This window comes from Hyalella azteca, unplaced genomic scaffold (assembly GCF_000764305.2).
Source record: "Hyalella azteca isolate HAZT.00-mixed unplaced genomic scaffold, Hazt_2.0.2 contig16037, whole genome shotgun sequence".
Classification (NCBI taxonomy): Eukaryota; Metazoa; Arthropoda; class Malacostraca; order Amphipoda; family Hyalellidae; genus Hyalella; species Hyalella azteca.
This window is the reverse complement of record NW_025945864.1, coordinates 65,715-81,981: the sequence shown is the minus strand read 5'-3', so window position 1 is coordinate 81,981 and position 16,267 is coordinate 65,715. Positions and strand designations below refer to the sequence as shown.

Sequence of the window (16,267 nt, the reverse complement as noted above, 5' to 3'; positions counted from 1 at the left end):
CGCTGAAAGTCACTATTTTTCTTGTGGTGTCACTAGAAAAGAGAATGAAGAAAATAAAAGGTGGCTCAGTGTGGCCAGAAAGAGGATAGAGAAATTTAAAAGACAGTGAGAGACGAAGACAGGCGCAAAAAGCAAAATTTTGTTGATTGAAAATGTATGAGGTTAGGGAGATGTGAGGGAACCCGTCGCAGCTTAGAAGGCTTGCTTTGAGTAGTGATGGGAGGTCGATTTATCATAATTTAATGGTATGTACGATTTGATAAGCCAGCATTACGGTTTCTTCTAATTTAAACGTTTTTTTATTATTATGCTTTTGGTATTTTAAAAAAAAGATGACATCCTGGTGAGGGTGATTAATGTTATGATGCTTATGGTGTAGGTGGTGAGTGAGTCGCTCAAGAGTCAAGACTATATTGGAGGTACGCGGGTAAGAGAGCCATTTTATTGGTTCTGAAAGTAAGGTTGCATTGCTACTTGCTGGAGCTGTTAGTCATTGCTGAAAGTAAGATTGTCTTGCTACTTGTTGGAGCTGTTAGTCATTGCTGAAATTAAGGTTACTTTGCTACTTTGTTGGGGCTGTAAGTCATCGCTGAAAGTAAGGTTGTCTTGCAGCTTGCTGGAGCTGTAAGTCATGGCTAAAAGTAAGGAGGTTGTCTTGCAGCTTGCTACTTGCTGGCGGGTACATCGCTGCGGCTGAAGGCTCCTCATGTCGACGAGACGCACTCGGTGGCGGGGCTGCAAGACTGCGAGACGCGATGCGACAATTCCCTCTTCTTTGAGACGCACTCGGTGGCGGGGTTGCAAGACTGCGAGACGCGATGCGACAATTCCCTCTTCTTCACGTGCAGGTCCTTCTCCTTCAGGTGATTCTTCTTAAGAAGGCTTTTTCAGTGAATCGCTATCGTCTGGAAGTTATTTACTTTTTGTAGGTGATTCTTCTTTCAACTGCATTTTTTCTGTATATTATGCTCTCCACTCAGAGAAACGATCTCCAGGGGAGACAATAATATTCGTGTGGAGCCTAATTAGGCTGTGCGTTATTACTCCTATATAGCAATCGCTAGTCTTAAGAGTCGTTTTTGTTCGGCTAAAATTGTTATTATGCAGGCCGGGATTGTTGATATTGATTTAAGCCAAATATCGTAATCTCCTATCAGCAGATAAATGATGCAAGGATTTGTATTTCAAATAAATTTTTACACAATCAATGGTATGCGTTGACTGATATTTACGAATTTTGGACGCTCGGACTTCAATATAATCTTCTTCATTATAATCTTCATTATAATAGCAATGCAAACAATACAAGGAAGTTATCCGACCAACGCAACAATTCATAAAGTAGTAGTAGAATATCTGGTCAAGGTAGTTATTTAAATTATGATCGGATTAATCTTGTAATTATATTGCGTTTTACGCACCTTTTTATGATATTTTCTGAATTTAAAGGTTAAATGTTAAGTGTAAAGGTCCAATTATTAGTATGCAATATTTTCTCTAAAATTTGGCAATAATAAACATAATTATACATTCAATGGGTGGATATAGTTCCGCAAAAAATTAGATGCAAAATTACCAGGTATGGTTACGGAAGATGAAGGTTTTAATTTTTCTAACTTTGTTCATTCGTTGGCAGCATTTTGTGGTGTAAACCTTAAATTAAATGAAACAGTTTTAACTTTAGCATATGTTAGCACTCATGGCAAAAATGTGATTAATGCCTAACTTAACAGCTGCCCAGGCATCAATACCCCTTACGTACCCAGTAAATCTGCTTCCTTTTCTTAAAATATTCTTTTAGGTCCGAACACATCTTGTCAATGGTTTAGATGCACTGAGTATGAAGAAATTCATGTCATTGGTTGCTGTCCGTTTCGTTGCATCTTACATCCAAATTTTCAAGTAATTTAAACTTAATCATCTTCAGTAGGTTTAGAGCAACAACGAGTCATCTAAAACCCAGCACAAACAAGAATATTAAATTCCTAATTTTATACTGTTGCCTGCAAGAATTTTATTCGAAAAGTACCAAAATTAGGCTCAGTTGGTAAATTGGATCTCTTCTTAAGTGATGTCTATCTCAGAAGAAGATTCCTATCTTATCATGTAATTAATTATTAATTAAATAAACTTAAACTATTAAATAAATAAATAAACGTTGTTCTACATAGCACAGGTCGTAAATGCCTCTTCCTTACAGCGGGACGTACAACAACATCCTGCGCCACAACTGCCTGCTCTCGCGGGACGACTTCTACGTTCTCGACCTCATCAGTTTCCGGGACTTTGATCGCGATGCCAATTTCGGTTTTTACCAAAAGACCGAGGGCGACTTTTGCAGGCAGCGCGAGATACAGGAACAACAGGAGGGAGAATTTCACATCGAAACCGGTGAGTACTTGAACAAATGATTGATTCAAAATATAACGACACATAAACTGCTAAATATACGTTAAATGCGCCGCAGGTCCAGCACCCTTGTGCGTATGAGTGAATTTAAACGACGCAGCCAGTCAATCATCAGAAACGGCGTTCCATTCCAGGATTCAAATGTGATCTATCGTAGCCTTTAAAGTCGTTATTCAGCGAGCTTCAACTAATCTTGTGTTTAGAACTTACGCCCTCAGCGCAGACGGAGTCCGTAATTCGAGGTCCAGAACTTTCGAGATCACCGTACCTGGCAATATTTGTTCATGCACTAATCAACTGAATTGAATTGAAATAGTTACACAGCGTTGCACACAATTCAAGTTACACAGGCAATAGCTACACAGCGTTGTAAGGGGATCAGCTTGCGCGAATCACATTAATTGGAACGCACATTATACTCGAGTATACTCGAGAACAAAATTAACATTTTCTGAGATTCCGGCGACCATGAAATGAAGGCAGAAATGTCGACGTATATGGCAATGGGATAGGGCTGGTTCTAATTGAGTTAATTGTAGCTTTTCGCAGTTAGAAAGACGGTCCGAAATGCCGGACTCGGATATTTTAATTAAGCATCAATACAAAGTATTGGGGCAATACTTTGCAATGAACATTTCATTTCCCCGATATTTCTCAGGCACGAAACATGAAAGATTTTCTGAATTCAGATTGAGAACAGAGGCGATGCAAAATTGGAAAACTGGTCAGGTAATTGTGCATTTCGAAGGAGAATTTTTTTCCTGGACATTCACCGAAACTGTTACAATAAAATTCCTACACATTCACCGAAGCTATTACAATAGAACTCCTGCTCTTCTAGACGAGTCTAAGCTCGTATTCTGGAAAGATTTTTTCTTAGCGGCATTGAAATCTCCTATGGATGAAAACACGCATAACCATTTTAAAAGAATTTTTGCTGCGTTAATTACTTAATCAATCACTTCGCAAGATTAGATATGTTTTTTGTTTCTGTAATTTTGTTTCTCTATTTTTCGTTTCTTTTAATTGGCGTCTCCTTGGATTTAATATTCTACATTTCAAATGTACTGAAAAACTTCTCTGTCTTCATCACAAATTTCTTATTTTCCAATTTTTTATCAGTTAATTTTTTTTACCGTTTGAAATTCCAAAACATAAATTTTTTGTGAAATTTCTTCTGGCTCATTCAGCCTTTATTAAACACCTCCTCACGATTTGATCTTGACGACAGTGCTAACATCAAAAGCAATTAGTGTTCTGAATAACATCATTTCAATTAATAATATAAAAGTCTAACTTTCAATAATTTGATTTACTCTTTGTGGCAAGGGTCTTTTTATATCCCTAAAGGAACAAAATTTCTTGGGAAGTGTTGATGATAAATTAAAAGAATTCCAGTAAAAAGCCAAGAAAATTCACGAGTATTAATGTCATCGAAATTGTGAATTAATTTCTACCAATGAAATTAAATTATGACTTTCATGTTTCCGCAAATTTGGGTACGATATTCTTACTAGAATTTTTTTTTTCATTTGCAGCTACGAAGCGAAAAAATCCACTTGAAGGTTAAAACTTTTGCAATCAGTTACGCTTTTATGAACGACCCTGGATGTTTTTAGATCACTTTTTAATGCTCGATGAAAATAGTTTAATTCATTTTCACTTATTACAAAATTATTTTCATTGCTAGGCATCATTTTTTTAGGTGACGAAGATCACCTAAACCTCAACCTCACAGTATCAACATCACAGTATCAACCTCACAGTATCAACCTCACAGTATCAACATCACAGTATCAACATCACAGTATCAACCTCACAGTATCAACCTCACAGTATCAACATCACAGTATCAACATCACATCATCAACATCACAGTATCAACATCACAGTATCAACCTCTCAGTATCAACCTCACAGTATCAACCTCACAGTATCAACCTCACAGTATCAACCTCATAGTTCAGTTGATACTGTGAGGTTTTTGGCTGAATTGTTTACACCGCTGATTTTCCACCCTTGTCAAGGACGTATTTCATTAGCATATACTGCAGGTACAAAATTTCATTCGAAATTTAGTTAAAATAGATTTTCTTATCTCTTTATCGAGAAAACGATTGCTCAGGGCACATTTTTCGAAACTCATGACATGTGACGACCGTTAAATTTTGACGACAATTCAAGAGAACGGTTCTGATTTTATTCAGAAGCTTGGCTCTGTCACGGCCAGTCAGCGAGCAATGACAACTATTGCTCTCGTATTAGGTTGTTCTTTGACGCTAGGCAGTCAACATCGTAAAATATCAATACGTATTAAAATAGTGCGTAACAAATGTGTATTTTTGTTCCGTATCTCTTATGATATACATTAGACAGGAATAGTTAGTAGTAATTTGGTGTACTACATAGATTACCAAAGCTGAAAATTTAATGTGTTTCCACATCCTGGGAAGGCTCTACTTGGTAGCTATTTCAATGTGAACCAAATATTGATTGTTCCGTGTTTGAGGATATTCACTTTATGCAGGTAATGCTTAGCATCTACCCAAGTTTATAATCGAACAAAGAGTTTTAATTACTAAGGCCTTATGTTATTTACACTATCAGAGTAATATTTAACAGCTACTTGAATTTATAATCGAACGATGAGTATTTATTGTTCAATGTTCATGCCTCGATCAAGTTATTCTCGTCAGGCAGCTACTACTTAGTTCATTTTAAACATTAGAATCGGGAAAATTTATATTAATTTTTCATGACAGATATCGATGGATGATTCAGTTATTGCCTATATTTTGCTAGATTTGGAGAATAGGCATGAATTCTCCATACCTCAGACTATTTGCGCACTCCGCCTGCACCAAAGTCAACTTTGCGCAAAGATAGCTGAATTAATAGCGCCTGCTAATAGCCTTCATTAAATGCTCGAATAACGCAGTCCCGAAGGTCAAGTCTGCTTGCTCTGCTGTCATAAATTCGACGCTAATTTCCCTCTGGAGGTCGCAACTTCCGGAATGCCTGATAAAGTTATAGTCCAGAAGCTCTCAATTCCCACGTATTGGTGCGCAGTCATCGAGCTTAAGTGAGGCTTAAGAGGAAGAATGCCCCGTAATGAAGTTCCTTAATTGTTCATCTGCTCAAAAAATTCACGAAAATCTTATTCGACGGAATATTTCGCTTAAAACACGTCGCTAAAGTTCTTCCCCTTGCTCAAAAACGCGCCGGTTATGGGAACGAATGCGATCGAGATTCTCAGACTCGTGGTTCTGAAAAAGTGTCACTTACTTGGCCAGAAATGTTCTCATGTTTTTACATTTTCGTACTCGAAAAAGTAACGCGTTGATCAAACGTTGTATTGTCATGCACAGGATGATGAGTGAGCAACAAAGCTGTTGTGTCCCTGAATATGCACGGGCAGATGAGGCGGCGATTTCCGCTGACTATGTCTTAATATTTTTACATCTTACGTCGCAGCGTCGGCTATGTGCTGGAAACTGACATCCGCTTGAACCGATTGAAGACATAACAAAATACGCTGCAGCCTTGAGGAAGTTCTTTCGGCCGGCTTGGCATGACCTAACAGTTATTTTTATAAAAAGATAGGCGGCGCTGACAGAAATCACTTCATTTAAAGCACTAATTAAATGTATGTGCAATATTTTAGATATAAATACTTGTAAATACATGATATATTAAACGAACACTGCCGAACAGTCGTTAAAATTCCTGAGCATTATTTTTATATCTTTGAAAATTCCCACATAGTTCAAGGTGGCTAATTTTTTGAAAAAAGTAAGGGCGCAAGGATTCTCATAAAAATGGTAAAAAATCCCGACACGTTTAGCAGAATTCCCACTAATGAATATTATGATGGACGATCTGGCAACACTCATGTTTACCCCGGATACGTTCATCCCTGGCATTACAAGTCATCAGTCATCGTATTTAGACCAAAATTAGAGAAGGCAACTTGAAATTACAAGGCTCAGGAAGCCGTTAAATTGGCACGTACTTGGGCGGCCTTCAACTCAAGTCTCATTTGCTCTGCCCGCTCTTGATCTGTTGCACTTCTCTTCAGAAAATGTGTTGGGTTTGGCGCCAGAAAATTTCGGGATAAGCCCGTTATAAAATTATTTTATTCGGGATAAGGCCGTTATAAAGTTATCAAATTCGGGATAAGGCCGTTGTCAAATTATTAATACAAATTTGAACGAAATTATTATCTTAAGCTGGAGCTTGTGACTGTTCACTCACATGTTAAATCCTTTTATCTATGAAAGAAACATCTCTACAGAACAAGAATGGTGTTTTTATAGTTACAAAAAAAAGAATAACTACAGAATGTAATGAATAAAATGCGATCAACTACACTGAGAAAAGTTAGTATTCTTCAAAAGATTTGTTATAAATTGTTATAAAGATTGAAGTTTTGATTAAAACAGAACGAATTTTCGAGGACGAGCGTAAAGGGCTCTTAGTTAAGCTACTTGAGATTTCTCCCACAGCACCGGAAGCTCTTAGTGATCACGGCAACGATTTAGCGCAGCTGGAACGCTGGTCGGTTCTGCTCAACCGCGTGCCTGACAACCGCGTGCACTACAACCGCATGCGTTACAGCCGCAAGCGTTACAGCCGCATGCGTTACAGCCGCAAGCGTTACAGCCGCAAGCGTTACAGCCGCATGCGTACCGCCAGCGTTACAACCGCATGCGTAACAGCCGCAAGCGTTACAACCGCAAGCATTACAACCGCATGCGTTACAACCGCATGCGTTACAACCGCCAGCGTTAAAGCCGCAAGAGTTACAACCGCATGCGTTACAGCCGCATGCGTTACAGTCGCATGCGTTACAACCGCATGCGTTACAGCCGCATGCGTTACAGCCGCATGCGTTACAGCCACAAGCGTTACAACCGCATGCGTTACAGTCGCATGCGTTACAGCCGTATGCGTTACAGTCGCATGCGTTACAACCGCAAGCGTTACAACCGCCAGCGTTAAAGCCGCAAGCGTTACAACCGCAAGCATTACAACCGCATGCGTTACAACCGCATGCGTTACAACCGCAAGCGTTACAACCGCCAGCGTTAAAGCCGCAAGAGTTACAACCGCATGCGTTACAGCCGCATGCGTTACAGTCGCATGCGTTACAACCGCCAGCGTTAAAGCCGCAAGCGTTACAACCGCATGCGTTACAACCGCAAGCGTTACAACCGCATGCATAACAGCCGCAAGCGCTACAACCGCAAGCATTACAACCGCATGCGTTACAACCGCATGCGTTACAACCGCAAGCGTTACAACCGCCAGCGTTAAAGCCGCAAGCGTTACAACCGCAAACGTAACAACCGCATGCGTTGCAACCGCAAGCGTTACAGCCGCATGCGTTACAGCCGCCAGCGTTGCACCCGCATGCGTTACACCCGCAAGCGATACACTCACATGCCTTGCAACTTCATTCGTTACAACCGCATAAGTTACACCAGCATTAGTTGCATGCATGTGTTACACCTGCATGCAATACGCCCGCATGCGTTACAAAGGTTTACGTTAAAACCGCGTGCGTTACAGACCCTTTAAAAATCATACGATACGATTTTCATTTACCCGTTCAAAATCTGAAATCGTGAAAAAAGTTATTATTGAAATTTCATCATTCATTTTAACATGTCATGGAGTTATATAACAGTGCATGAGTGAGTGCTGTGGTTTGGCTTTCGAAACACGATGCATTCGACGATTAGCTCGCCGCTACACGTCAAAGCTTTTTTCTCATTTCACTCAGTCGGTAATAAACGATAACCATTATATAATTTCACAAAGTTTTTACAAATTAATTCCGTTCTACAATAAGCGATCGCTGCTGTGCACTAAATGATTGCATACATTCATCATTCCTGGCATCGAGTGAAGGTGAAGGATGCCGCGTGAAAAGATTTCTGTTAAATGACTTGCGCACCGGACGCTGACGCCTCATTTTAATGCGAGGCTGAAATGCAGTGAAGTGGAAATCGTTTAATCGATGTTAATTTGTATTCTTTTCATCAGGGTTCTTTATCGATCTTTTTATTACACTTCCTGAATTCGATGTTTCAACCTTGATTGTCTTATCTGATGTTTTTCGTTATTTTTTAATCACTACGAATGAAATAAAAAAATATAACTCAATACTCAGTGCAGTGAGTGACATAGAGCGCATTTTCTCGTCGACGAAAATGTGAAGTCACGGACAGACAGACGGACAGACAGACAGACGGACGGACATGGCGAGCTCAATAGCGCCCTTTTTCCATAAATGAGAAAATGCGCTAAAAATAGGACGCTCAAAATATTAGGCGATGTTACAAACATAAGAATCTTGAATTTTTTTTTAATAATTGGAATTTTCCGTGTGAGGTATAACGCACGCAGCTGAATACGAGGTATCAAACGCTCCGAATGGCATTTCAAGTATACATCGCTCTTTAGGGGTTTTGGGCGCGCGCGAATAATAGGCAGAAGCTAAACCGTATGCAGTGAAAGCATGCAACGGACGTGGCTGCGGGTTATTTTAACCGCTGATTTGATGCAATGAATAAATATGACGGATTAACGTAATTCACATGTTTGGGTGCGGTTTGGCTTTCGTAATGCTTGCAGGATATGAAATCGACCTGTTATGTAAAATAAAGATAATGTATAATTCTTGTGTAATACCACCCCAGGAATTTAAGTACTTCAATTAAACGATAAGGCGTTTAAATTTATAATTTTATTTATTCAAAATATTTATTGCGTATTCCACTAAATTACGACGGTAGCAATAGCTGCTTCATCAAACGGGCGGTGGGCAAACGGGGTCATCCTTTCACTCTGACCCAACAACCCAGCCTCACACCTGCGGTCATGTAAGCGTGCGGTTTGAGTTTAATTATAATCTAAATAATTAAAATAGAAACCATGCAGAGTGTTTCATATTGGACCAACGAGTTAAAATAAACTTTATTTATCATGATTTACATAATTTTTGCTATGTTTCATTCTAACTCGTTCCATTTTAAAACTAATCAATTAGTCGAACATATACTACAATACCAATAACATTCATACTATCGAAGCATGTGCATGTTTGTACTATTATTTCGATTATTTCCATTGAACCTACACATGCCTTATTTGCCCTTTTGTAAGCGATACGTATAAGCCGGATATATAATTGTAGCATCGCGGTTCAAAGTAATATAAGTTCACGAATAATGTTGATCAAGTGGAGAAATTATCCTTTATTTAGCATAGGATACAGTAAAATTACCTGCGTTCCAATAATCTTCATGAGTTGTGTTAGAAATTCGTAAATCCACCCAGTAAATAGAGCGTCTCAACAGATAGTGAACAATAGCTCACAATTCGATGCTGGCGTTGTTGCGGCGCGAGGGGAATTCTAGTAATCGGAACAAGTATAATAGGACGAATTGTTTCAAGATTTTCTTATATTTATGAAAAAAAACGTATTGAAAATCCCCGACGCATGAAAGCTGGCAAATTTTTCAATAAAAAACTGCAGTTTGTAGGGAGTAAAAACTTTTTTGTGGATTTAACCGTAAGTGTTAAACTGTACTTGCCAATCCTACATATACACCTATTGGTGAAAAAGTTTTTACGGAATAATTTTATATCATATTTCTATTTTATGACTGAATGAATGTTTCAATTTAGATTTTATTTTGGATTTTGAGTGTCGTCATAAATAACTCATATGTAACGAATTATTTTCAATTTACTAAAGGTACAAAACCAAATGGGAAATCTATCTAACTGGAATTCTGCTGCCAGGTTGTCAAGTTACTGACAGAACATAAAAAGAGATTTTGCGCCTATATTGATTTGAAAAAGCTTTACGAGCGCTGAGATTACTAGGAGCATTGGCAGAGAAGTTGACTAGAAAATTCACCGTATTTTAAATGAAAATGATTCGGAAATCAGCGCAATCAACAGTTTTAATACTCACCCAGTGAAAATTTACTGACGCGGCAGCTTCTGATTTGGATTACCAGAAGCTGGGGCGACTCTAAATTTTGTTAGGGCAATAATACGAGTGTAATCAATCGGTACAACTAAATTTACACGGCAGGGTTTTATTAGAGTATTAAATTTTGAATTTAAAAAATTAGATTAATAAATTTTGAACTGATGATGAACATAGCTTCCCAACTTGTGGGCTGAAAATATAATGAATTATTTTGCCTTTTTTATTATGAAATTCATTGTAGCCTAGCGATTTGAGAAATCACTTAATCTATGTTCAGGGTAATTTATTTATTTCACACGCTTTCTCCAAGTTCAAAATAAGCGATAGAAAAAAGTTAGTGACTGACAGAGACCTGCTAACGTAGCTTCATCACTAAAGGGAAGGACTGAGCCATCGTTTGATGCAACTGTTTTATGAGAGTAACAATGCTTACATGGTTTATATCTTATTTTGGTGGCTGCGAAATTAATAGCAGCATCTTAGCCTAGAGCCCGCTATTGTTTTACGAATATTTGAGTTAATTAAAAAACGAAATTTTTCACACTGTATTATATTTGTTGATTATATGAGACTATTTAATATGAAATTTATTCTTTATCTCTGAATTACTAGGTTTTTCCTTTCTCGATTTGTAGGTCCATATTTGTTGGAAAGAAGTATTGGACTTGTACAGTCCCACCCTAGTACACATACACTGGACCCGCAAAACCTCATGTTGTACCAGTATTTCTGAACACTGATGCGGTACTTCGTAATGCTCTGCCAGTATTTCTCGGTGCTGTTCGAGTACTTCGTTGTGATGTACGCATGTACCAATACTTCGCTATGATGTACCAGTACATCGTGGTGTAACATGCCAGCTGATCGCCACGTTGTACCACTACTAAGCGGTGCCGTGAAGCGTGAGAGTACAGCACCGTACTGCACGGTACAGTACCGGTACTACGGTACTACACCGTACTGCACGGTACAGTACCGGTACTACGGTATTGCACTGAACAGCACGGTACAGTACCGGTACTACGGTACTGCACCGTACTGCATGGTACAGTACCGGTACTACGGTACTGCACCGTACTGCACGGTACAGTACCGGTACTACGGTACTGCACGGTACAGTACCGTTACTACGGTACTACGGTACTGCAAGGTACAGTATCGGTACTGCAAGTTACAGTACCAGCACTACGGTACTACGGTACTGCACTGTACTGCACGGTACAGTACCGGTACTACGGTACTGCACGGTGCAGTACCGGTACTACGGTACTGCACGGTACAGTACCAGCGGTCACAGTTCACGGGCGCCAGGGGACAGGAGTTCGAGGCAGTGTTCAGTGCTATGCTTTCTGTGTGGGTGGTTGCACACTTGGAGTCTCGGTCTCGGTTGTGCTGAAGCTAGGAATATAGTGATTGAATTCATCATTAAATCATGATATTAGACTTCTCAAAAATACGGTGAAGCATGTCATCACGGGAAAAACTACGAATTCAATAATGATAAGCATGTGATAACAGTAAACTCAAATGATTGTTATTACTCCTTAATTAATGTATTTTATCGGGATTAATGACGAAAAAAAATTCCGGGCAGATGAAGATTAGAGAAGTTATCGCTTGTACACACGTCAGAGATATGCTCAATTTAATGCTCTTCAGTCTAGTGAGAGGAGAGTTCATGAGGTGAAATCAGGAAAAAAATCTAAACTAACATTAAATGTTGTTGCTTGTATTCAATACGTTATATTTAAAAATAGGAATAAACTTATAGTATATGGTGTTAACTCTTCGTCGTTACACAGTCTTACAGGCTTGCGGACGCGTGCTTAAGGGTTAACCTGTCGCGATAATCATTCAACCTTGTGTTCATGCAAGTGTAACTCGGTGGTTTACGAACTCGACTAATGAGGGAGAATTATCTTTATACCGAACTACCATAATTGTTAATTATGTACTTTTGGATCAGGTGAACTGGTCATGTTTTGTATTCATGGTAATTCCGTTCTTCGAGTTAGAATTGTTTGTGCTTCTCATTCATGGTATGGTTACTGTCTCAACATTGAACTGGATTCATAAACTTCAGTAATGGGTGTCCGCTCGAAACTAATAAGATTAATGATCGTTTATCACGGATTCTAACTTAATTCTTGCCCTAAAATGATTGTTTATATAATGCAACGATGTAGCAAATAGCCCGCATTTTCAAAGTAATTTCAGATGCTGTAACTAATTAACAATGATTAATTCAAAAGTGGTATAAATTAAAAATCAATTTAATTGTGAGTTAATTTTTGAATGAAATTTTAATGATGAAATTTACATCTCATTAAACTTGCTATTTAAATTCTGGATGCGGTGGGCGGGCAAGGGATATTAATAAATTTTTTCCATTTTCTTTAGCGAAAGAAGAGTTAATGCAGGGAAACTGATACATAATTTCGAAACACCAGCCAAAGCCCACTGCACAATATTAATTTCTTCAAGTATTGATACATATTCTTTAGGTATACTCAAGTTCTTTACTTAAATAATATTGTTGCATCCAAATTTACTTGGTCATCCACAGGAAATTGGTTTCGTTTTTTTTCTAAAGGCGGATCTTTATCATCTTTGTTTGGTAAGATCTAAGATGAAAACAATTGTCTTTGACGGACGGCTAACCAGCCAGACATCCTGTAATGCTGTGTTGCAAGCGTCGACATCTTAGCAAGATTTTCATTTTCAAAGTTGTTTCTATGATAAAAAAAAGTTTTCGCATCCGGCGTCTTCGACGTTCTTCGCTCTATGGTTTGAACTAAATTTGAAAAGGATTAAACTGCGTGATGTACGTTCCTTAAATGTAAAGTGGGTGTAGCAATGCTAGAGATGATCCTCAATTTAGAGAGTGCAAAGCAGTGCTTGAAATGTTCTCCTAATTTAAATCGGATGAAGCAGTGTTAGGACTTTTCTTGAAATTTGAACCGGAAAAACCAAAGCGGGGAAGGTTCATTTCATTAATTATCAGCTGGAAGCAATTGGGATCGAAATATTGAATCATTTATAGCATCAACACACATATATGCAAGATTCAACTGGCAGTAGAATATGGCAAAAATTTACTAACATCTGCAAAATAATTTGCAGAATATCATAATAATTATAACAGCATAATCTATAATTGAGTAGATTTGCATTTACGGCATTTAAATTTATATTGTAAGATGGAAGATACAATAGCAACCAAAAAATAACCAACCTAATTTTCAAATGACCATCGAAACTAAGTTGTTCGTCTTAGTCAGGATTTTTTTTTATTGTAATCAACCAATGACTTCATTAAAAACATTTGAGGTAATGGTATTCAATGACACATCTCGCATTATCGTTACCACGAGGAACATGAACGAATATTTGCCCGACAACTTTCTCACTTTCTTTCGGCGCAATAAGAACACGCGACGTCATTATCTGCTTTATTTTTCTTAAGAGAAAAAGCAGGGAACATTATTATGCGCGTCATCTTCTGGCGAGTCATATGAAAAAGTATCCACGGTAGCTCATGTGTGATGAGCACGAGGTGTCATTGCTTTTATTCACTGCTGTATCTTGTTTTAAATTTGAGGGAAGTTTTTGAAACGTTGAATTCCGTAAAGAAAATCCCAAAATGGAAGGAGATATAATAACTTTTAATGAATTAGGCGAGCTCTACGTCAATAAAGAGGATGACATGCATATGAACCCCTACCTGCAGCCTTCGTTTGGAGGCTGCATGAGCCATCTTTTCCAAGGCGCTTGAGATCCCCTTGACTTGCGCAATCTGAATTAATTTTGTAAGGTGTTTCCTCGTACTCTGTTGCGCAAGAATTATCATTTCTGCTAATACCAACGTCCTGATCCGACGAGAAACTCAGCTCTGCCTATCACCTCACCTGCTCGTGTTTGTGAACAATCACATGACTCGTCGAATGTGCAGAGAGCTGCCATTATGCCGATTGAGCGTCTGAGCGTCTATTCCTTGAATGTCATTATGGCTGTGTGTGTAGAATTATGCAGGAAAAACTTGCAAAATTATTTTTAAGGTGCAGTTTGTTTCATGCTTTGACTGATGTAACATTACTATAAGGAATGTTATATCAGCCAAAACTTAAACTATTTTTATCTTAAAGTATTTATTTAGTCACATTACCTCATCATCTCTTTTGATTGTAGCAACCATGCAGTTAATCGCTTCAAAATACAGAGTCGAGATGACCGAGCTAGAAATGCCAATGAAAGTAAAATTCCAATTGTACACTCAAATCCAAAAAACTCAATCTCATAGATCGTTGTTTCTACCATTCATTCAAAAGTCGAAAGCACACAAAACGTCGCCTGCAAGACCCACTGCACGAAGTAGCGCAAGTTGAACCGTTGCCTCGAAACGCGAGTCAAAGGTTGGGGAGGAAGAGGCCCCTAAAATCAGATGCATTGTTTGGACGCGCATAATTGCATGCGTTTGATGAGGGGCGCCCGTAAATGCGCCTTCCGTGGGATCAGTTGCAGGCACTTGGAAGGCCACGGCATAATAAGTACGCTGGTACAAAATAATGCATAATAAGGTTATGAAACTTTGTAAATTATACTTTTGTATACGTAAAATACTTTAGAGTACTCTCGTAACGTACTTGAAATTTTGAAGGTACCTCCCGAAATACTTTCCTGTTCTAACTTTGTGGTTCCTGCATATCATGAAAGTAAGATATGTTATTGATGGACATCCTGGAGCTCAGTCTGAGAGCAAACATTCGCCGAAGTCGTGTGTCAGAACGAATGAAAATTACCGTTTGGAGGAAAACATGAGAATAAAATCTCTAGATCGATTTGTTCGGCAGTAATTCAATCCACAAGTTGAAATTTTCTCTTCTCCTTCATATACACTCATCTTAATTGTTTAGCGCTCACCTATAGTCAGTACCGCAGTAGTGTTGAAGCATTGTTAGAGCTTTGTAATATTATGCCTATAATTTTTCCACTTGTCCTATAAAAATAATGCGTCACGTTACGCAGCAATTCTCACCGGGGTAGAGACACCCGGGACGGTAGCCTTGAGGGCCACCGGCGCCCGACGAGGCGTCAGAAAATAAGACCAGAGGGACGACCTGACGCCTCGCACAAGCCGAGCACGCGGCGACGCGGTACGTAGCTCGTCGCGCTCCCGACGGCGTTGATGTGCTGTGTGCCGCACACACGCTGGTCCTTTGCTGTTGTAAATGGACATTTCTGGATATAGTTTGAAAAAGAATTATATTATTTGGTGCAAATGGTGGGATAAATATGGGAATAAATATTTCACTTGAAAGAGAAGTAGGTGATCTGATATTCAACAAAATATTTGACGTTAATATTAGTCGAAAAAAATTTTTCATGGCCTGCGAAAAAACGTTTTAATTGAGTCTATTCATCCTTGAAATATAAAAATTAGAATTTAAATTAATTCAGGGTAGAGGAGAATATTTCATCCGTAATTAGAAAATATTACTAGAATTTTTCTATTTGCAATATGATGACAAGTTGCTCCAAGCTTTTCCAAGTGCTATAATGAATGAATTTATTTAAGCCGAACTTTTTCCTGTGTGGTGATGGAATTAGTAAAGAATGCTTAGTGTCATATTTTTGTTGACTCTATGTGTATTGTATTTTTTTATTGTAATGCATGCAAGTAACTCACGGAAATTAATTAGAATTTCCTTTAATGTATGGGAATAGAGTCACAATTTTTTAAAATGTCCAGGTAGACTGAAGCTGTTTAGCAAAATTAAAAAAATAGTGCATTTTACATTGAAGGAATATGAGTGAATTCAAATAGACACGAACTGATTCAACGTGCTTTTT

At 38.5% G+C, this 16,267-nt stretch overlaps 1 protein-coding gene across 1 annotated transcript in view; it reads left to right on the top strand.

The window, feature by feature from the left end:
- Nucleotides 1-7,596: 7,596 nt before the first annotated feature.
- The window catches only part of LOC108678764, a 29,894-nt gene continuing 21,223 nt past the window's right edge, over nt 7,597-16,267 (top strand). Inside the window, exon 1 of the mRNA XM_018167232.2 lies at nt 7,597-7,720. Coding sequence (XP_018022721.1) covers nt 7,597-7,720 — 124 coding nt within the window. The remainder of the gene's footprint in view (nt 7,721-16,267) is intronic.